This window comes from Cuculus canorus, chromosome 17 (genome assembly GCF_017976375.1).
Source record: "Cuculus canorus isolate bCucCan1 chromosome 17, bCucCan1.pri, whole genome shotgun sequence".
In the NCBI taxonomy this organism is placed as follows: Eukaryota; Metazoa; Chordata; class Aves; order Cuculiformes; family Cuculidae; genus Cuculus; species Cuculus canorus.
Window position 1 is genome coordinate 7,606,022 of NC_071417.1, and position 23,111 is coordinate 7,629,132.

Below are 23,111 nucleotides of genomic sequence, written 5' to 3' on the forward strand. Positions count from 1 at the left end.
AGATGTTTGTGGAGCTGTGCTCTTGATGAAGTCAGCAACCCAGGCATGGATTTTGTGCATGTGCTTGTGTCAATTTATGTGTCACCTGGATCCATAAGGCAGGAGAGCAGGAATACCTTGCTGTTGAACTCTTCGTTACATAAAGTGTGCCTTGTGTTACCTGGAAACGTGTTCTAATGCCTCTCAATTCGTTTGTGCGTTTGAATTTGGCCATGGGAAGTTGTTCCTTACTCTGCTGTGCCGACTTCGATGAAGTGCTGAGGGACATGGTTTAGGGAGTGTTAGGAAAGGTTGGACTCGATGATCCATTGGGTCCTTTCCAACCTGGTGATTCTGTGATTCTGTGACTTCAGCTCGACAGCTCGGCCCTGAAACAAGGTGAGCTCCATGTCCTCCCCGTCAGGTGGGCTTAGATATCTCTGTAGCCTGACTACACAGGGATGTTGCCAATATACCTGCTGGTGTCTACATAAGGTTGTTCCTTACTGTGAAATTCCCTGCATCAGGATTATCTTCTGATTAGCAGTCTTAGGTTTCTTGGGTACGGGAACTCATGTGTCTGCCTCTGTGGAACAATCAATGCCCTGTATCTTGCTGTTTTGTTCCAGTCTTGAGATGAGTTGTGCTGAGGAGACAAAAGGAGCCACGGCTTCATCTGGTTCTGTCTTAGTTTAATGCATTTCATTCCTTTTCCTCTGCATCCCAAATGTGGCTGTGCAGCGTGTTTGATGTTATTCTCCCAGCTCCTTTGCAACCTGCCCGCAAAAGCCAAGGGGTGGCTGCACCAAAAGGGCAGCTGCGAAGCCTGCGTCCCTCCTGTTGGCTGCTTAGGCTGAGCGAAAGGGCAGGAGCTGGAGCTGCTGTAGCATTGCTGCAGTGTGGTTACAGTGAAAGTAGCATATGGAACACAAATTTGTTCTTAATTTGTGCAAGGAAGTTCTCTCCAGATCCCCTCCGTTTGTCTCGGTGATGGAAGCGGAAGAAACTCGTAATAAAAGAAGGAAAGCTGCAAAAAAATCTAAAGATCATCTTACAGCCTGAGGATGTGCTAGGGGCTGCGGTCAGCCAGTGAGCTACTAATGAAAACAATACTTTCACAGCATTGGAAGTTTAGAAAAAAGATAGCTTTTGAAGCATAGAAGTCAGAAATAGGCATCCGGAAAATCAGTGTTAAAAATTAGGTTGCTGTGGGTTTGGGGAGAGATTTATTTAATATTTTTTTCCAACTTGAGGGCAGTTTCTGAACTGTGACGGGTGAAGTCGGAGCTATTACCTTACTGTTGTTTACATTTTATTGAACTGACCTTACTGTGTGGTGTGTATAGCATCTCTAGTTTCTGTTCCTCGTGGTTACACGTGCCTTGGGTTTGTGTTATCTCTAGATCAATACACCAGAGGTGGTTCTGGGAGGGAAGCAGCAGACTTCCTTCTTCCTCAGCTATACCAGCTAGTCCATGCCAATATGTGGTTTTTGTCAGTTAATGTGTTGTAAAAAAATATATATATATATATGGATATGTATCTGGTGTTTATCTGGATGCTGGTGCAGCTTTGTGAGATCCTGGAAATGTTGTCCTCACTTCTTCAGTCATCCAGCAGACAGCTCTGTCTGTCTCCTGCACGTGGCTTGTACTGACACAGAGTCCTGACGGCTGCCTAAAGTGCTGATCGGTTCATCGTTTTAATTCTCATTGTGTTTTCTTTCAGCTTCTGGCATCTCTGGTGTTGATGAGACAATTCCATCTTTGTTTCAGTGTCGGGGTGTAATGCCTGGCGGCTGGTGACAGGGTTGCGCATGGAGCTTGGGAAGCCTCGCTGAATTAGTTTGCTCGCATCTGTGTGAAGAACCGAAGCCAACAGCCTCTCCTTTCAGAGGATTAGAATCACATCATTACTGGAGGGAGTTCAGAGAAGAGTGAAAAAAGTGATTAGCGGCCTGGAGGGACTTGATGTATGAGGAGAGATCAAAGGGACTGAATTTGTATCGTTTGGATAACTGACAGGGAACGGGAGCATGAAAGTCTGTGATTACTGAACGTGTGTAAATTGGGAAGGGTCGGGAGAGATGATTCGGGGTGGGATGGTGGAATGGGATTATCTTAGCAAGGGGGGAACAGCCATTAAATAGAGGAATTTCCCAACAATGAGATAAGTGGCATTGCTCTTCCATGAGCTTGTCCAGTCCTTGTCCTCTGGGCAGCGGAGATAGCGCAGGGTGCCATCCCTTTCCCTGACATTGGCTCCCCCAGCTGATGCCCACATCTTCCCAACATGTTCCTCGCCTGTGCTGCCTGGTGGCCTGGGTGGGCTGAGCAACAGCCGCAGCCTGATCTCTGCTCTTCGCCCTCGGCTCGGACGCAGCCTGGCGCTCGCCAGGAAGAGCTCAGGAAGGACGAGGCTGGTCATGCCTGTGTCTGATGTGAGCGGAGCACATAGCAGGCTATGTGAGAAGTGCTTGTGTGTGTAAAAGAGGGGATCGATGTGTGTGTATAGCATAGGGACGTGTGTATTTAAAGGCAGTGGGGATAGTCTATTCCCTTGCTGTGGTGTATTTTGGAGCTGAGGCTTATTGATTCGGGTGCCTGAATAGTGATGCTTTGAAGCAGAATTTCCTTGGGGAACAGTCGTGTGAAAGGGCGAAGCGGAGATGATTAAAATTTAAACCTTCAGCCCCTGCTGAATTACTCTTTCGTTTTCTTAACCGAGACTGTATTACCAAAAGAACGTTGAGACCTACCCACATCGGTTTAACGGCTGCCTGCCCGTCTAGGCTCGAGCGGTGACGAGGTAGCAGGCTGCGATGCTGTGTATGGCATGGGAATGCCTGCTGTTGGGAGACCCTGGTGTCCGCTGAGTACGGAGCGGATGTTCCTGTTGAGGATGTGGTGGCTGTTGGCTGCTTTTCCACAAGGATTACTGTACCAAATTTCCCAGTTGTTTGTGAAATGCACAGTGACAATATCACATGTCAGCAGCGTGGTTTGAGATGCCACTCTTGTAAGCTTTCCGTCTGCCCAAGGAAGAGGGGTTGCGTGAGATGTCTGCCCAGTAGCTGAATGGGTATTTGCTGATGTTAATGTAGGACAGCAGTTGGTGTTCATCAAGCAGGCAGTCTGATGGTGAGCAGGGTTTTCCAGAAAGGACATTTTTCAGATTTTCTGTTAAAATTTCTTGTTGTTATTTTTTTTTTTTTTCATGAAGAGGCTTCTAACACGATGCCAGAGTGCAAATACCACATGATCCTCAAAATAATGTCCTAGTCACGCTTCAAAGGCTCCAGGTTCAAAGTAATTGTCCTGATGACACTGTTAGATGATTTTGTGATCTGCTACTCCTTTGACTGCTTTTCTGCTAGCAGACTCTTGGATGAAAACTCCCATATGGTCCAGGCTTCAGAGTTTGGATGAATGTTTGCAGCTTTCCACAGTAGCATAAACACATGCCCAATCTGTGTGTTCAATCCCATTATGGAATGAAGCTATCACGTTTCTTATCTAATTATAATTTTTGTGTTCCATATAAAATTAGAACATCAGATAGCAAATGTCCTGTAAGATCTTTGTAACAACTCTCTATATTAGTTTGCAGGGATCTATTTTCATTCCTCAGAGATCGTTTGTCTTCCCTGTGTTTTTATGCACAGACAGTGATCAGGAAAAGTTCAGAGGATGGTGCATTTCTGAATACAGTGGATGAGAAGGATCTCATGACAGTGAATCACTTCTAATGCTGCCACGCTGCTGCAGACCTCACTGCACAAGGTCATTAGTGTCAAAGAGCTCCTTTAAATCCAAGCAGGGATTTTACAGCCTGCATTGGTTCAGGTCTTTATTGCTCTGTTAATTATGTTGTACTTGCTAACAAACTCTTGTCTCTGCTTTCTTCTGCCAAGAAAAGGGAATTGCGATAAAGAAGAATAGGCTGTAATCCTTGCCAGTGCCACGAGAGTGAGCGTTGCAATATTGGTGATGCTGATACCTGAGCACAGGGGAGTTCATTGCAATGACCTTTGCTAGCCGGGTCCCTGGACTGCAATTCCAGCTGGGGATTCAAATCTTAGGAGCGTGTGGCAGATCTTACTTCCAGCAACACACAGGCTCTTCATCTTCCTGACAAGGGGGAGCACGTTCAAGCTGTTTCTCCTGCACGAGTCAGTGCTGTGCTCCAGTACCAGGAAGATAGAACATGGAGGATGAAGGAGATGTTGTAGGGGTGCTGCTCGCTGGCACTGGTGGGTGGGTCTGTTCTGCAGGCAGACACAGGCTCACCCTGCCCATCATCTCTGCTGGGAATAAGCCCAGCAGAAATCCAGGCTCTTTTCCTTTGGCTGCGGTGCTGTGCAGTTGTTGTGTAGGTTTTTCTGGCTTACAGAAGCGGTGCTTGGTACCTACAATGTGCAATATAACACACACTCATGAGTGCACAGCTGAACAGTCGTGTAAAGATGGGGTCCTGACATCTTCCCAAGAGTGGGAGATTGCTGTTGTTTCTTCCCTGCTGTTTTTGTTCATCCGTGTGCTGTGTGTAATGCACACCAACGCCTGGAATTTCCCCTGTGAGGGAGGAGGCAGTAAGGAAAGGTTTGTATTTATTATGGAAAGGAACATCCTGTTTTGTTCCTTGTTCGACTCTGATTACAAAGTCCGTGCTGGATAAGAGATGGAGCGTGATGTGCCTAAAATCTGACTCTAGAAAGTAAAAGAAACACTAGCGGGATCGATAGAAGGGAATTGAAAACAAATTGAGGAGTGTGTAAAACCTGAAGGCTGCTGGGTCAAACAGCCCTTCGCATAATGGGAAATGCCAGGGTTTATTTATGGTGGTTTGTTGGGATGGTTTGGGTGGACTTGTTCCTTTTCTTCTTTTCACAGTTGGCCAGGGACAAGGGCTGTGTCAATATTACTGGGAAAGAAACAAAGCTTACGTGCAGGCCTAAATTCTGGTTGCCCATACATATTAATTTTTGCTATTTTTAACACTTTGAATTTGATATAAAAAAAAATCAGTATTTTAATATTGTTTCCATTTCCTTTGTTAATGTAACTCAAAAGATGTGCTTAAAAAAAAGACAATAAAAAAAGGCAAACCCCGCCCAAACCCGAAGGGCACCTCAACCCACCCCACCAGGGATGGAGAAGCATGGTTCTCCAGAAATATCAGTGATTCCTTGCTCCGTGGCAGGGCTTGTGGCACATGGAGGAGTCCTTGGTGGCTCCAGCTGGTGTTTCATCACCCCTGGCTCATTGGCAGCGGTGGGAACAAAGGCAGGAGAGCGCTCCGTGGCTCTTGGCTGCCAGCGGAGCAGTGCGAATCCTCCTCGGCTGTTCTTGTTCCGAGGGTCTCGGTGCCTCTGTGCAGGAGGGGTCGGGGTAGGAGACATTCTACATCTTACAGCTCTGGTACCTACTGAGCTGTGCCCGAGCTCTGCGGGCTGGCCACATTAATTTCTGTTTCCAAAGAACATAGTCTAAAGGCGTGTGACTGCCGTGGGGGCTGACAGCCTTGCTCCTTGTCACACTCTGGTTACAAGTTTTGAAGGAAGCAGAGGGAAAATAAGTAGCTGTTTGGTTTTAATTCTTCTAAGCTCAAAGGGAGAAAGGTCCCCACACTCGTGCTCAGAGAAACAGCTGTACCATGTGGCACATTTTTAGGTAATTGGACAGATGTGGATAACCAGGATGGGAAATTTGAACTGTATCACTGTGGTGAAATTTTGTGAGTGGCAGAAAATGGGATTGTGTAATGGAAAATGTCAGGGAGTCGTCTTCCCTGTGGGATATGCTGTCTGCTCTGGCTACAACACACATTTGCCCCTTGCTGGGGTGCTTGGGTTAGGTGGTTTTGGCAGATACTGATTTTTTTCTTGCCGCAGAGGTACCTGTAGAGGTGGGAGCAGGAGCCTGTGTTTCCCAGTATCCCGATAGCTGGGTTTCTTTGGTGTTTTTGTTTTGTTTCATTTCCATTCCCAAATTGCTGTTTCAAGTTGGCTTCTACAGTGGCGGTTTGGGAAGAGAAGGTAGGTACGTGCGGGGTCTGGGCTGGGAGGTACCAACAGGTTCTCAGATCTGTCAGCCTCTGCACAGTCCGGGTTCCAATAGGAGCAAAAGTGGGTATAAAAATATACTTAAAAAGACCTTTATGCTTAGTCACCCCATCTCTTGCATGTTTAATTTAGTTTTTCCTTCATCTGGTTCCTGAGCACCGAACAGGAGCCAGAATGGCCCTTTGAATCATGTGATAAAACTGTCTTTTTTGCCCATGAAACTGGAAAGATCAGAGCACAGCTGAAATCTGTAACCTGGGACTCTTCTCTGAAAACTGCAATTTTCAAAGCAAACCTCTGCAAGGGGACTGGCTTACAGGGATCTTTTGTGCAGCGTAAATAATGTTCCTTTTGGTTTACATCAAACGGAGCTGCCATTGCTTACTGATCTAATGGTAATTGCTTTTGTAGGCTCCATTTATGGATCAGACTTGTATGACTAAATTTAATTACTTACAGCTGAATCCAGTCAAAGTAATAAGTTCAAAATAACCTCTATCGTGGCGCAGTGGAGTCGGCGTGTTCTCGGGAACAGGCACTTCCTCATTGTTTCATTTTTCGATAAGAGAGGAGTTTCTGGCTTTCATGTCCTTCTTGTCTGGTTAAATCAGGACTATACCTCTGCAGAGCTCTCCTGCCTCGTGCCGCAAGCCGTGATGAGACCCCTGTCTCCCACTTGCAGCACTGAAAGCGTTTCCTCACGCATGAGTCTTGTGTTATTTGCAGGGAATGGTAGATGTTCTTCTCTGCAGATCTGCTCAGCTGCAATAGAGAGGAGTGAACTTGGCCAGGATCATCAAGCCAGTAGCATGTGAGATCCAACATTGCCGTCTAGGAAGCAAATCACACGGTATTTCCTGTGCTTAACACTTACTTGGTTGTCTGAATCCCCAGTGGTGAGATCTGGTTGCCTAATGTGGCAGAGATGTCTCCAGTTACAGAGGCAGGGTCTTGCTGTGCCTCCATTAAATGCAATTCTTGTCTCTGAGAAACTCCTGCTTTCAGTCTTCCTTGAGTTCCTGGGCATCACTGGTACCCCCTGCATCTCCAGCAGCTGTAGCAGCACACAGCTACTCATGGAGGAAACACACAGCGGGAAGACTTCCAAAAGAGTTGAATACAAGAAAGAAACAATACAGTGCACATTCTCATTTCCAGGTGGTACTGAGTCACAAGTAGGTGGAATGCAGGAAGGTGCTTTGAGGACAGTCCTGCCTGCTTGCCCTGTTCCTCCCGTGGAACCCCCTGCTGCCTGCTGCCAGCAGCATGTACAGGGCTGGAGGTACCTTTCTTAGACCTGGTGTGGTGGCTGTGATCTGATGTAGTGATTTCTTTGTTGACATGTGGCATCTTGGTTAGAAGTATGCTTGAAGACGTGTGTTGAGAAAGAATGGATACCACGAAAGCCTGCCATACAAACGGTGAAAAACTTGGAATTACTGAAGTATGTAACAAAACCTTCAAGAATTGTGCTCTTGTGTGGATGCTCTTCATTGTGCAAGAATGAAATGAAAGGCTGTTTAGCTGAGCCACAGAGAATGCTGCGATGGAAGGGTATGGGGGCAGAGGGACCCTGGTGCAGCTGTGGAACTCGCACCGTTCCTTTCGTCTCCGTTCCTGTTGTGGTGTACACACACCGGCACACAGCTGAGTTTGCTGATGCTATTATGATGTTAGCATGATTGATCTGTGGCTGGATGTCTTTTTCTGTTACATATGCATGAGCACGCACGTGCACACTTAAATGAATTTGATTTCTTCATTCCTTGCCTTTTTGCTTCGTCTGACACGTTGCCACTTAGATCACCAAATCATTCCGCACTCTTAATTCTCATTCTTTTAAGAATGTTTCATCTCTGTTTTTAGCACCCTGACCCAGATTCACTTCTCTGCACTGAGTTCTTGCAAACCACGGGCGCTCAGTCCTGGTTTATCAGCCGTGACATCTTGGGAGCCTTTGAACTGGGCGCTGATGGCTCCTGGTGATGGGGCAGGACGATTCAGAGCGTGTGTGGACATTCCCCCTGCTCAGCAAGGGCTTTGGCTTCTCTTCACAAGCGGCGAATTCTGGTTGCTCTCCAGCTTGTAGGTGTTGGGGCACTCAGCGCTTTCCTCAGCGTTGTTTTAACTGCCTTGATGCTCATAAATATGGTGGTTGTTGAGTGGTGGTGCTCAGATCCTGCACGCAGCGTACGGAACTCGCGTGGTAACCAGCAGCCAGAGCATAAAGCAGCGCTGAGCGCAGGACCTGGTGTGTAACTCACCTTACTGAATTGAAGCAGCCAAGAATTAGTTTGGGATGGGAATTGGAATCCCTTGCAGTGTGTGTTTTGCGGTGCGTCTGTGTTGAGTCGCTTTGCGTGTAGTGGTAGAAAGCAGAGTTGGCTGCGTGCGTGGTCTGTGACAACGCTCTGGATGTGGTGTGTTTGGAGAAAGAAAAGGAGCTTCTGCTAAAAGATGGTGCAGAATCAGTGATTATTGGTTAGCATAGCCTTGCAGGGAGGAATCTGTTGTATCTTTCAAATGAACGGACGGAACTAATACCTGATGAGGTTTACTGCAGATCTCTACATGTTTTTCATTTAGATGACAGAGGTTTTTAGGAGAAACAATAGAAAGCGTTTATTTAATCATCAAAGCTAAAAGAACGTGTGCACGGTGTTGTTGTATTACAATTTATTTTTTTTCCTCAAATAATCTGATGCTTTACAAAGCTGATGTAAGTGTAGGTGGGAAGAGGAATTCCTTAGGGATCACTCGCCTTTTCTGCAGGGAAAGCTGCAAGCACTCATCTCAGCTGCTGCTGCGCTGCTCTTTCCTCCCAGAGAGATGCTCAGGGGAATAGCTCAGCTCAGAAGAATTCTGTCGTTTAAAGGATGAACTAGGAGGTAATTACTTATGCCAGCAGGTCAGATAGTATTGATGGAGGCTGCTTCAGGGCTGTTCTGTGCGGATAAGCCCTTGGCAGCTGAGAATTGACTTAAATCCTGCAAGCTTTGTTGCGTGTGTTAGGTGCTTGTGTATTCATATTATCTGAAGCAGATTTTTGAGGCAGATTGAGCTGTGCTCTTTGATTCTATCATGGGCGGTTGGGTGTGGTAATTGTGGGATTTACCTTGGAAATACAGGGATTTGTACTTGCTGCTATACATTTATCGGTTAAACAGTCCAGGTATGGATCGCTGCATGTGTGCCTGCCCATTGGTGAATGCTAAAGACGTGGAAAAATGAACACTAAACCAATAAAGTCACCTGTTAAAATCTGAGCACGCATAAATACCTGGCAAGTTTCAGATGGTGGCTGGACAAAGGCTGGGCAGTGCTTGTTATACAAGGATTAATATTTCAGCAGGGTCTTTGTCCTCATTCACACTTTCTTGATGTGGTACATCGCTTGTTTTTTCATGTGCAGTTTGGTACCAAGTTCTGCTCTGCTGGATGCTGCCCGTTCTACTGGGTGAGCAGTATTTAACCTCATGGAGCTATGACTGGGGACTTCTTGACACTACAGACAGTAATGTTTTTTCTGCTGTTGTTCAGTTTGGATGCTGAAGGATCTGCGTCATTAAATGCAGCGGGCCCCTTTGCCAGAGCTGTGAGCGCTGCACGTCAGGCAGCTGCAGCCGAACGGGAAACTGATGTGGAATCCTCATAAAACTGCATGTGTGTGTTTCTTCTCACCCATTTTGGTCACAGAGGCCACAACAGCATACACACCGTTTCTGTTTAGCAGCACTTGCCTGCGAATGCAGTGAGTCTGCAGGAGGTTTGATCCGTTCCCTCGGAGTGGTTCTGCAGAGACAGCTCGTGTCTGCGTGTTGCTGAGGGCTCCGATATGGGGCAGCAGGCTCTGCTATGAGAAGCCAGGAGCATCAGGGAGTATTCCAAATTAAAAGAAGCAGATTCATAGCTCATATTGTCAGTTGTGTTTATTTTTCCCCAAGTACGCTCACCTTTGTGTTTAACGAGGCCGTTCAGTCGGGTTCCTGGCCTGAGCATCGCTGTTACCTGCATGAAGGACTGCGCTTCAGAGCAGAAGGACGGGGCTGGCTCCTTTGCCTTGATTTTGTTACCCAGTGCTGTGGCTGATAGAGCTGGTAGGGTGCCAAAAATGAGGGTGAGCCTCTGGGCTGGAATCGGATGGGCGTGGGTTGGGTGTTGGGGTGGTAATGCCAGCCAGGAGCCAGCCCAGCATGGGCGAGCTGCTGAGGAGCTGTGCTGGGACAAGGCAGTGTTGGGTGGTGCTGAAGCAGGTTCAGGATCCCTGGAGCCTCCTGCACGTGGCGTGGCTGCTGCGTCTACATGATTTTATTAGAGCTTAGCATTTGGAAGGGTGAATGAGTTGAGTTTTCATCACCTCTTCCCTCTGGACCGTGCTCGTTCGTCTGTTCAGACCCATTCGAGTGTCTCGAAGCGTGTTGGGCTGTCGTTTGCCCTGAGCGAGCAGCTGCTGACCTGGTATTGACACAGGGATAAATTATTCAGCGTGTCTGATTTGGGAATTCAAAGGCTTCGCCATGAAACCTATGAAACTGTATTGTGTCTCTGACTTTCTGAGGTTTCATTATTGTGTCTTCAATTATTCACTAAGCCTGCGTGTTCACCTCCTGGTACCCTGATGGAGTTGCAAGCAGCAGCCAGTGCTCTTTGTTTTTTGCTGCTTTTCCTGTTGCTTAACGTCTCAAACCTCCTGCCCAATGTTGTTCAGACTTTTATAGTTCACATCAAGGGGAGAGGCCAGAGCCATCCCTATGGCCTGGAGATTTCCTCAGCAAACTGTGACTGTTAGTGACTTTATCCTTCCCGAGAGATACGTTTTAGTGTTCACCACGGCTGTGTTTATCCTGCTGGAATGCCGCAGTGAAACAGCAACGTGCTGCTTTTTGGAATGATCTCCTGTGGAAAGGCCAAAGTAGAGGCCAGTGGAAGAAGCCATTGCAAGAAGCCGTTAAGGAAGGGTTTATCCTCAGGAGTGCTGCTCGGGGATTTTCTGTGTGCCTTTACTTGAGGGCCAGTTCGTCTTCTGCCTGTCCACAGGGACTCCTGCTTGAAGCAAGAGCCACTTGCGTGACGGCCAGTTAAGTTGCTGAATGTTGCCTGTTATGAGTAGAAAGAATCAAGCACGTGCTTTAATCCTTCTCTCCAAGAACCTTCCAGCCATGCTCCCTGTCCCTGAGCCCGTCCCACACACTGTTGCAGGTTTTGGAGGTTGGTTCATGGTGTTTGTTGCAGACTGGGAGTGGTGTGGTACCAGCAGAAGGTAAAGCCCCAATGTCACGAGAGCCACTCGTCCTCCCCAGCCCTGCCTGTGGCTGTGGCAGCAGCCACTGCACAGAGCTCCTTCCATCCAGCGCTTCTTCTGCCTGTGTCCCAGCAGAGCAGTGTTAATACGCTGTGTTCTGGTTCTTCATGCATGGTGGATAATTTTAGACCAGAGTACCACTGTTAATATTATGAACTCACCACCTGACAAAGGGAAAATTTTTCCTGTGGATGTAGAGAGAAACGTCTTCATTTCTCCAGAGGTTCCTTGAGGTGGAAAGTGTGAGTGAGGGCTGGAGTCTCCATGCCAAGGCATGCCAAATGCCTCGGAGGCCAGAGTATTTTCTTCCAAGCCAGGACTTCACAGAAGTAATGGAGTTCACAGGCTATGCAAGGAGGACGAGAACTTGTCTACACAGATGTAGCTTTGCTTTCTTTGTCATCACTCGGGTAATTTCAGCCAAGTGTAGAATGGAGAGAATGCGTTGGAAGGGAACAGAGCCTGCCCTGGGCAGAGAGCTTGGACACGGTTGTCATTAGAGAGCGCACAGCCTGCTGAATTCAGGTATGTTCTGTAATGAAATGTTTTCTCCTGCCCAACTCAGTTATTCAAGTACAGTTGTAGCTTGAAGGTGTAAGATGCCAGAACAAGGTTTGCCAGGTGATGCTGCCTAGAGCAGCTTTTCTGACCAGGGAGATGCAGCAGGGAGCACCTCTGCACTGAAAAGCTGTTTGAGTCCTTGCTCTGTCACTGTTGTTACCTTTTGCTGTTGCTGTTGCGTTTTCAACAGACACACACTAAAGAAACGGGGATAACAAGGAATTTGGGAGGCCAGGCAATTCTGTGGGACTGGAATAAATCTAGCGAGTTCAATAGCAAGCTTGGCATGCTGCTGGTACTCTTGCTCTCCTCCTCTTGGAATAGGTGCTACTAACTGTTGTTTGTAATTCCAAATTTTAGTTTCTGTGTGGGGAATAAAGGAAGGTGGGTTATGCTGTTTTCTGGTTGTCCTGCAGGCAATGTGATGTGATGTGTTCCTAGTGCACATATCCGGGCTGGCAAGGGACTTGGTCCCGTCTCGGGGTTACCAAGCTGAGCACTGGGATGGGCGCTCTTCTTCTGCTCTGTTTTACCCCTTCTCCAACAACACAAGTGGGGCAGCCTGGTAGGTTATTTATCTCATGGCTGTTGATAGCAGCAATGTGAAAGCTCTGGGGATCTCGGTGAAAACTAACTCTCCGTGCTAGTTCCCACTGTCTCAGGTCAGTGCTGATGTGTGAGAGAAGGAATTAATAGTCTCCAGCACATTAGCCATTCTGCCCTCGATATGGCTCCTCTCTATGAAGTATTTTAGGGTATTAGAGCAGGAAAATGGCTATTTTGGGGCTCACCTGTTGCAGCCCCGCTAAAAAATGACACCTATTCTGGAGTCAGTCCGAATGCTGTTCCAGCAGCAAAGCAGAGCAGCAGTAGGGCAACTAAAATGAAACAGATCTTTAGCAGGGAAATAATTTACAGTCGGACAGAGTGATGGTACCTTTTGACCCTTCCAGGGCTGTTCAATAAACCTAGCAGTTTCCATAGCAACTACTAAATTACTTGGTGCTTCAGAGATCCGTGATGAAGGAGGCGAATCATTATAAAGGAGTGTGGCGTTGCTGTTTCTCCCCTTTGCGTTACAAGAGTAACGATCTGGCAAAGCTTGCCCGGTGTGACACCTCTCCTGAAGAATTTTTCCCACGTTCACCTTGGCCAAAGAGATTTTTATATTTAGAGCTTTTGCAAATTTGATTTTTCCCCTTTCCCTCATCATCAGCTTTGTCCTTCTTGGCAGGCGGTGCTGAGTGAGTGCAGACAGGGGGTGGGACGGGATGGGGACTGTGAGCCAAGAGGCAGGAGCCCGTGTCGGCAGCAGATGTGTGCTGGGTTTCTCTCGCAGCCCTCCTGAGCACTGGATACTTCCCTAAGGGATACAGACCAGCTCCATCCTGCAGGATACGCTGCAGCCACCTGCGCTGAGGTTGTTACAAGTCAGCGTTGTCCTGTGCCTCTGTATTTCACGTTACTTTTGTCTTCTATTTTGATGGCTCTTGGAGATGTGTACTATTCTAATTTTTCTTTTTGTCTTCTTCATTTGTTTCTGTGCTGAGGTAGGGATGGAGCTCAAGATGAGGGTGGTCTTTTGAGTGGACCCATGGAGGAAATGGCCTCAGGGCTTTTTGACCAGGTTCAAGGTCAGGTTGGATGAGGCCCTGAGCAATGTGACCCAGTTGAAGATGTGCCCGCTCACTGCAGGGGAGTTGAACTGGACAACCTTCATGGTCTCTTCCAGTCCAAACGATTCTATGATTCTATGACCACAAAGCCCAACATAATTCTGGAGGCTCTCGAGGTGCGTTCCAGAACACTTGCAGAGCTGTTGTTTCAATGGAATGGGTCTCGGATGCTGGAAAAACCATGTTAAAATCTTGAAGTGACTGTTTACAATACTGTAGTGCACAAATTCTTGTGACATTCAAATTACTGTTTACATTTGATGCTGATCAAAGTTCATCTGACTCTCAGCGGTGATGGAGATTTTGAGTCATTTGGATAAAATACAACTGTAAGAGGCCTCGTTCTCTAAACCTCGCCTTCCCCACTCTTTGTACAAACTTGGAACCGTGTTGGCTTTAATGAAATCTCAGCGGATTTCTGCTGGATCTTTTCACTCTACCGTTGACTGCCACACCTAATATCCATCCATCTCTCTCTTAACCATTCTGAAGCAAATGCTTCCAGGTGAAAATGAGGAGCAAACTTGCTGGATGACCCGAGGAATCCCCCGTGCTCCTTCAGTGATTGCTTGGAGACTGTAACTTGGCAGGAGGTCAGGAGGAGCCTGGGTAAGACGCTTCGGGGATGTCGAGGAACGCGTGCCTCATAGAAATGCTGAGCTGTCACCTCTCCTTCGCATCTGATTTAGATTTCCAGCTGGGATGCTTCAGGAAGATGACGTGTGATTTCCCAGCCCTCATTTAAGCCACAAAGTTGTGGTGTTGAAACCAGAAGCTGATTGCAGCACATGTATTTAGTAATCTTAATTTTCTTATTAGCCAGCTTTGAACAGATCATCTTTGCTTTTCATCTTAAGTTTTATTTTTCATCTGAAGTCTGTGAGATGGTTGACAGGGAAACTGTGTGCAAATGAAGTGCCCAGGCCCAGGCATGCAGTGGAAGGAAGGAAGGCTGAGCTGCTCTTGCGTCAGGTGGTCCAGTATCCTGAAGTAATTTTGAGCCCTATCCTTTTGCAGTAGACAAAGGAAAACTCCAAAGCTGTGGAGGTCCGTTGTGCTGCTTTTCCACAGCCCATCCAGTCACTTGTCTGTTTGTGTCCAGCTGGAGCCGAGTGTTCCTTTGGCTGGAGTGCTGCCTGGTGACTGTGCTCACCTCGGCTGCACGTGCGGATGTGCCATTAATGTTGTCTGGAGTTGCTGGCCTAGAGAGAACAGTACTGCTGACAACAACTGTCAAAGAGTATGATTTATTTGCATGTCCAGCTGTCAGGATTTTGATCACCTTCAGCAGCCTCACTGCGAGATGCAAATCATTGCACAGCGTTGGTTTAATCAGCAGTCGCGCAGCTGGGAGAAGACCGATTATCCTAACTGTGAATCTAGCTCGCCTCTGTTGCCCCGTCTGTCCGGTCCAGGAGAGCTACGCTGGCTAACACGGATCTCAGAAACACCTCCCGCTGGATTTGTGGTGGATGCCAAGCCTCATGACTGCATACTGACCAGATGCTTTAATGTCTCATTTCTGGATTGTGCTGTGGGTTTTCAGTGCGATCCACCTAAACACGCGCAGCCTGGGGAGGAGGGCAGTCATTTGAGCCGTTGCTCAGATGAGTAATTCCGAGTGAGACAATGAAACTCTGTGCTGGAACACTCAAGCTGAATAGCAAAAAGAGTTCTTGTGGTGGATGTCTTCCAGTTTAGGACATGATTTTTATTACTCCCCCTTTCCCCTTTGTACTGCTTTTTCATTTGGCTTTGCTTTTAAGGGTGTAAGAACAAATAGTAGCATATGTTTGTATATTCTCGAGCTCTGCAAAGGTTCTCAACACTTTCAGTGTTGTTAGAACTGGGGGAATTGTGTGCAGATGTATGCTGGCAGCTAAATATCAAACATTAATGCAAGTTAAATCACAGAACAGTGCTGAAACTAAACAAAGCACTAGGTAAAGTGGTGTCAAAACCAGTCCTGACGTTGCCCCAGACTTCACTGGGAAACAGCCTACAGGCGTCGTTGAATCCATTTATTTTCTGTGTAATTCTGTATCTATTAAATCTCCCATAATATCTCACTGAGGTTGGAGCTACTTCTAAACAGGCTGAAAGCGGGCTTATCTTTTTTCTGCCATTACTAGAACAAGTTGTTTAGCCAGAAATGGGAGAAAACTTTGTCCCTGTTGACTTGCGGAGGAATTCTGGAAGATGCTGTGCTTGTGGATGTGCCCATCAACCTGAAAGGCAAGCGGCTGGCTGAGCTTCCCCTGTGCTGTGTGGGTGCATCTGGAGGTCGGTTGTCACTTGTCTCCAGCACTCTTCTCCACTCCTGGTGCATTCTGGCTATTAAATAAGGCTGAAGAGTTGTAGCTGATAAAGGTAGGACAATTGTCTGTTACCACGTGCTGTGATGAAAGGTGAGAGATGTCCTCTGGAGAGGAGACCTAAATGATAGCTGCTTTTTCCAGAGTGAGGCCAGAGTGGGCAGGAATGGAGCGAAGCCGGTACGCTGTCAACTTCTGTGCTAACTGAACTAATTAAGCAAGGATTTGACTCTATTACTGATGATTACATTTAATTCAGGTGGGCAGGCGATCTGTGCACAGTCTCCTGCTAAAGGTAGTGGAAGCACAATTAATAAGACTAATTAAGTGCTCTTTGGATAGAACAAGGGGTGATACTTTGCATTCACCTCTGTTTTTCTGGATAGGCTCAGTGGGACTTGGAGGAAATTCCCATTTCCAAGCGCTATAGTTCCTGTAAGAGACATTTTGGGCACAGGGAGAGGAAGATGAACCCATGGCACAGAGACAATGCATTTGCCTCGTCTCTGCTGTCTTTCAGGGCAGGCTGACGGGAGGTGTTCAAGTGTCAACTGAGCGTGCGGACTGTGAAGGAAAACTTATTGAGGACCAGCCTTGACTTCGCAAAAGCAGGAGTTCAGTTGTGCTGCATGTGTTCTGAATTAAAGCACATTCTTCCCTCTCCTCGCATTCCTGAAACCCCACAGCAGAGATTTGTCCTGTGTTTTTCTCGAAAATTTGGCTGTAAAGCAGTTACAAGGGGAGAGAAAAGATTCAACCTGGTGCTTGGCCCCAAGCAGCCGTAGCAACCATTCCCACATTTGCCTGCTTTTCCTTGCCACACGTGTCCCGCTCGGCAGCCGCTGGCATGGGCGGCCCCGAGGGAGCGGGCAGGTGGGCGCCCAGCGGTCCCACACAGGGCAGGGGCTGCGTCTGCCCGGGAGGCTGTTCTGCAGAGTCAGGACAGCCCGGCTGAATGCATCAGAGATTATTCCTGCTATTTTTGGCAGCATCTCCTGATCTGGCAAACCAAGGGAGCATTGTGGAAAAAGTGTTTGCTGTGTGTTTGCCTTTCCTATCCAGAGAGCTGCTTGTCCAGGGTCTGCAGCCGACAAGAATATCAAGGTGTTTCAAATTTCCTCCCCTGGGTACAATGGGAGCCTTTGTCCAAGGCTGAGGCATTTTGTCCAGGTTTTCCATGTTTGTTTGACAGTAATTTTCTGCTCCAAGTTCTTCTGATGCCGTTCCAGTTTCATTCTTCTGTCTCCCTTATCCAGTTACAAATCGGCCAGCGATTCGTTATGTAAATGAGTCTCTGAGCGTGAAGTTTGACGATGGAATTATCAGATGAGCCCTAGTGAGGCAGCACGGAGCTGCTGGGGGTGATGGCAAAGGGGTGACCTGGGGGAAGGGGCTGTGCGGAGCAGGGAGGAGGTGCAGGAGCTCCTGGATCAGGGGAGGTTGGGGTGCTGGACCCTCGGTAGATGGAGATCCCCGAGCCAGGGCAGTCCCTGGGCTCCTTTTGGGCAGCCTGCAGCCAGCAGGATCTCTGCTGGAGTGCTCGGAAAGGATCAGCTGTGTGCATGTTGTCTGCTGTGCACAAAACCCTTGGAAGGGTTACCCTGCTTCTGAGAGAAAAGCAGGACTCCCTGTTCTCAGCTCAGCTCTGTCGATGTGTCCGTAGGCAGCTGGGTGACAGCACGACCTCACAGGGTTCCTGTGTGCCAGCTAATCCCCAGCTGTTTTAAAGGATTTGTGAATAGGATCGCATCCTACTCAGTAAAGAGCGTAAGATGGACTGCCGTTAGAAAAACGCTTGTACCCTGGTACTAAATCATATTCCAGAAGCATGAGCTCATGCTTCAGGCTTACAAGAGACCGTGGTAAGACAGGCCTGAACTCCTGCGGCTGCTTCTTCTCTCTAACTCTTGCACACGTTCCGTACAAGATGCGTGAATGATCTGAACGATTTATTGCTGTGGATTCTACAGGGAAAAATGGTATGAGCCCCAGGAGTTACACCAGAGCCGGCTACGATGCCAGTGCAGCTTCAGTGTGTGTGTGGAGCTCTGGTCCAAAAAAGTAAAGTCTAGTTTGATACTTACCCAGTAAGAAAAGCATTGAGTTGTCAGGGGCTTCATTTACTGGATTTGTTTGTATTTGGCAGAATCCCATTTGTGTCCAGAAATGGTGTTTCTTTGTACTCTATTTTTTTCTTGATTGCATGTTTTGTATTAATTACAAACCAATTATTGTTGCTATACTTGACATGGTTCTTGCATCTTGATATTAGAGAGATTAATAAACATTTCAGAACCCCTCTTGTTATCGGCAATTTCAATGATTGCATTTACATTCTAATCCTGTTTCCGATCGTATGTGAAAATCTAATATTCAGGATGTAGACAGTTACCTGGATGGGATCTTGGAGGATGAGGATTTAAACCCTATCAAGCACATTCGTATTGGCATTGCCTGGACACGCAGCTGTCTGTCCTGTGGCAGCTCCTGGTAGGACAAGTAGACATTCTCCTTGGGCAGGAGTAATGGGCTGTAATAAACACAGATGAAAAATACCAACCTGTACAGAAACAACACCGGTCAATAAATTGAGCAGAACAATTAGGACTCGTGCTTAGAATTGCAGTGAGAGATGATGCCTGGTTAGTCAGACACCGACTGTGGCGGCTCAGCCAGCAGCTGCCTCTGTAGAACTGGACTGTTTGATTACGAAGGGCCAGCCCGCTCTGATCATCTTCCCAAAGGCACCTACCGGTGGATGAGAAGCTGAACGTGAGCCGGCAATGTGTGCTCACAGCCCAGAAATCCAACCGTATCCCAGGCTGCATCCAAAGCAGTGGGACCAGCGGCGACGGAGGGGATTCTGCCTCTCTGCTCCACTGTCTGAGACCTCACCTGGAGCCCTGCTTCTGGTTGTGGTGTTCTCAGCATAAGAAGGACATGGGGCTGTTGGAATGGGTCCAGAGGATGGCATGGAGATGGTCCAAGGGCTGGAGAATCTCCTCTGTGAGCACAGGCTGGGAGAGTTGGGGTTGTTCAGCCTGGAGAAGAGAAGGCTCTGGGTGACCTTAGAGCAGCTTCCAGTGCTGAAAGGGACTGCAGGAAAGGTGGAGAGGGGCTCTTGATCAGGGAGGGCAGGGAGAGGATGAGGGGGAATGGTTTTGAGCTGAAAGAGGGGAGACTGAGATGAGATCTTAGGAAGAAATGTTTTGCTGTGAGGGTGGAGAGGCCCTGGAACAGGTTGCCCAGAGCAGTGGTGGCTGCCCCATCCCTGGAGGTTTTCAAGGCCAGGCTGGATGGGACTTGGAGCAACTGGATCCAGTGAGAGGTGTCCCTACCCCTGGCAGGGAATGGAACTGGATTATCTTTAAGGTCCTTTTCAACCCAAACCATTCTATGATCCCTTCTCTCCTAGTTTGCCCTCCAAGGGGTGACAGAGGAGGTGGTCTAGGATAGGCTGTGCAGAACCCATGTTGATTGTGGCTTGAGGGTTGGGTGCAGGTGCAGTTTCCCTGGGCACAGTAGTGAATCCAGGGAGAGGAACTGTGGAATGCATGTTTGATCATCCTAACGTGAGGAAAGGAGAAAGCAGTTCCCATTGAGGGATGTGCATCCAGTGCCAAATTTCAGCTGAGAGCTTGCCTTTCTTTGTGCGCAGTGCCTTCTTCCTGGGAAATATGATAGAGATTGAAAAAAATGAAAAAGATGATTCCAGCTCTTTGTGTTGCATTGAGAATGCAAAGAGCTATGAGTTCGAGAACACTTGCTGTTCATTTGTCTTGTCTTCAGCAAATCATCGTCCTTTTTTGCTTTAATCTTATTAAAAGGAATCGATAGTTTTTTCTTACATTAATTTCCTAGCAATCCCAGGTAACTTTCCTGCGGAGCAAGTCTTCTGCCTTCACAGTGTTATTAAAAGAGGTAAAGTTCACTGAAGCGTGGGAAGCCGCTGTCTGTGTCGGGACTGGAAAGCCGCTCCTTGTCTCCTTTCTTCAGCTGCAGCTGCTGGCTCCTTGCCTTTCCCTTTCCTCCTCTCTTCCAAAGGCTGATTCTCACAGTTTCCTCTTTGCAGATTTTTCCCCTTGATATGGTATCTTCAGGCCAATGCTAAACTCACTCGTGAATGCCTCTCGGGGAGGAAATAGGTGATGTGAGTGCTGTTATTTGGTTTGTGAAAGGACTCCGGGGAACACAATGTGTGGAGAGCAAGCTGTGTGTGCTGGAAACTGGAGGAGAAAGGAAGGAAGGGAGTTTTGCTGGAGAAAAATTGGCTAAAATCTTCCTTTCAGTTATGATTAATGGGTTTTTGTTTGGGGCTCTGAATGTTGTGTTTGTATTCAAATTCACTGATTGCCGGGGGGGGCTTCCAGGAATGGATGTGAGGGGGGATAAAAGCGCTTTCCAGCCAGGTCGCTGGAGATGCCGGGTATGGAACTGCCTGCTGTTGGTGAATCTGTCCCTGTCTTGTTTTCTTCTGTCACCTGGAGCCTGTGTGTCCCCCCTCTGTACGCAGAGCTGGGAGAAGAGGGCTCTGTTTTCTCTGTATCTGAGATGTGCTCAGTGTTCCACAAAAGTGGTGGAGTTGGGCAAGAAGATGCTGGAAACAATCCCTGCTCCAGCTGCCAGTGCATCCCGGCTGGCCAGGGCCCTTGTGGGGAAGGTGGCAGAGCTGGTGAACAGGTGATGGTGAACAAACCAGAGTGTTCTGTGACCTGGGAATGGGCTTTGGATGCCTCCCCTGTGGCATGTGTTCTCCTCCTGAGAGCTCATGCTCACTTGGGTTTCTATCTGAGAACTGGAAGCAGGGAGAGGTTTCTGGTGTGGTTTGTTTACCTTGCTTTTCCTCTGCTTCTTTCACCCAGGCCATTTTCCTCCATGGGAGTCGTTGAAGCTAGTTATTACCGTGCTATAGGTGAAGAATATGTTACTTGTCCTACAGCCCTTGTGTGCATAGGATGGGATGCGAGAAAGGACTACACTATGTGGTCCCTTCTGGCCCTTGGAAGCAGAAGCCGTAGTGTTGCTGTGGGAGGCTCGTCTTCATTACCTGTAGCATCCACCTCCCTCCTGACCTTTCTTTTAAACCCTACGTACAGGTGAATTTGGGTTTCTGGGCATAGTTTGCCTTCTGCAGCAGTGAGGAACCTGCGTATTCCCTGATGTGCTGTCTATCCTGGTGCTACGCATTCGGAGAAAGGAGATGGCAGGCTCCTACCTTGCTGTAAAGCACGAGGTGTTGGAGATGCCCACACGCAAGACGAAGTTCCGTCGCTGGCTGCTGTGTATTTGTGCCCTCATCCGTGATAATTGAATCAGGCAGGCACATTTGTCCTGGACCAGCCCTGTTGACTGGAAGGTCCCCGTCAGAGCTATGTGGCATCAAAACGCCTCTGTCGTCAGGCGGTAAAGAAAGAGATTAAATTATAATTCTGGGTAAAAAAGAACTTAAAAGTGTACAGTGTGATTTAGGTGACGGCTTGCTCACTGCTGGGAGGGCTCATGCTTGATGGCCACTGCTCATTGTTAGTTCTTTGTATTTTCTTTGATTTAAAGCTTCATGCCTGTAATCTAATTAGCATTGAATTGCGTTTCCAGTACAGTAGCTTGTTTGGTTCAATAAGAACACATTTATACTAAAGGTTAATGAAAAGAGTTTTGCTTTCATTGAATTCATTAGAAGTGGTTCTACAATCAAGGCTTCCTAATGGAAAAGAGATTAAATATTCATGTCTATAAATTTCTCATGTCATTTCTGATTTTCCTTAATCTGCCTCCCTGGATTGTATTCCAGGAGCATCTGAAAGCTCTAATGAAATACCAGTTTGGATATTAACCGGAGATTTATCCTGTTGAAGTGAAAAGCCTTTCACAGATGTATATGTAATGTAGCGCAGGTTACTTTTACGGGTGGAGAGAAATAGAGGAGGTCTTATCCGTGAAAGCAACACCAGGAGCCCATCTCAAGGGTCAGCATTATGTTCTTGAAGTGCTTCTTAAGAAATGCAAATAACGTTTTATCCTCTGTTCTGGGAGATTATTTGTGCTATTGAAATGGATTTGAATGAAGCGAAAGTGCAGCAAAGTTTGCATTAGGAAGGTGTTTGCTGGGCATGAGGATAAAACTTGAGTAATGGGCATCAAAGGTGCTTAAAGATTCAAGACCCTTTTACAACTCAGTGTCGCTGCTACGAATACACCTGGATACTCGGAGAAAGTCATCACACCTGGGAGATGAGCAACTGGGTGGAAGTCACAAACCAGACTGATTATAGCCAGCGTGACCGAGGCCAGAATCTGCAGCCCAGCATCCAACAGCGGGAGAAGATGGGCAGGTTTGTTATTTGTGATTTCTACCAATTCAGTAACCAGCATTTCACCTTCCTTCTGGCTTTCCAGGCATACTTCCGACAGGGTGTGGCCCTTCAGTATCTCGGACGCCATGCAGATGCACTGGCAGCATTTGCCTCAGGACTGGCTCAAGATCCCAAGAGTCTCCAGCTGCTGGTTGGCATGGTCGAGGCCGCCATGAAATCTCCCATGCGAGGTGAGCACCAGGAGATCGTCTCGAGGGTGGGGATGGGCTGCTGGGGTGGTCGGTTCAGTCCATGGGTGACTCTGCCAAAATCTCAGGGTGGAGAACCTGGAGGCCTAAAGAGAAAGGTGTCAGGATTTGGCTTCTTTACTGAGCTAGCAGGTGCTGAGAAAGGAGCCCAAAGTAGGAAGAGGAATGAAAGGAATGCTTTCCTGATTCATTGGGACAGCAGGATGGTGGTGCCCATCCTGAGAGGCACTGGAGGTGAATCAGACTGGCATTGTGCAGCAGTTCCAGTGGTGCCATTGCTCATTTGTCTTCTGTCTGGTATCAACGCAGACAGAGAGGTGTGTGCTATGGTGGCCCTGGCTTTATTATGACTTGCAATAACTTCCCATCATGCTCTGGGGCTTAGGACCAGGGAATCTTAAGTGCTCTGGGCCCCTGTTTGCCCAGAAGAGCACACCAGCAGCTTTTTCACCGCACTAATGACTCTCAAAACAGCATTCCAGAAGGCAAAAGGCTGCTCCTGATTACAAGTGAATTAGTGGAAGAGTAGTGAAATCCCATGGCCCTTGAAGCTGTGTTAGCTGTGCAGCGTTTTGTCTTTCCTTCAGAATGTCCCCATTTCCAGGATTTCCCTCTCTAGCAGGAGGCAATATTATCTTTGCTCTGTTTTGCT

At 47.7% G+C, this 23,111-nt stretch overlaps 1 protein-coding gene across 3 annotated transcripts in view; it reads left to right on the top strand.

The window, feature by feature from the left end:
• TTC28 (tetratricopeptide repeat domain 28) overlaps positions 1–23,111 on the top strand; it is a 133,619-nt gene that overhangs the window by 52,532 nt on the left and 57,976 nt on the right. For all 3 annotated transcript variants that reach the window (XM_054082042.1, XM_054082043.1, XM_054082044.1), the window contains one exon: positions 22,294–22,441. In XM_054082042.1, the coding sequence (XP_053938017.1) occupies positions 22,294–22,441 (148 nt within the window). The remainder of the gene's footprint in view (positions 1–22,293; positions 22,442–23,111) is intronic.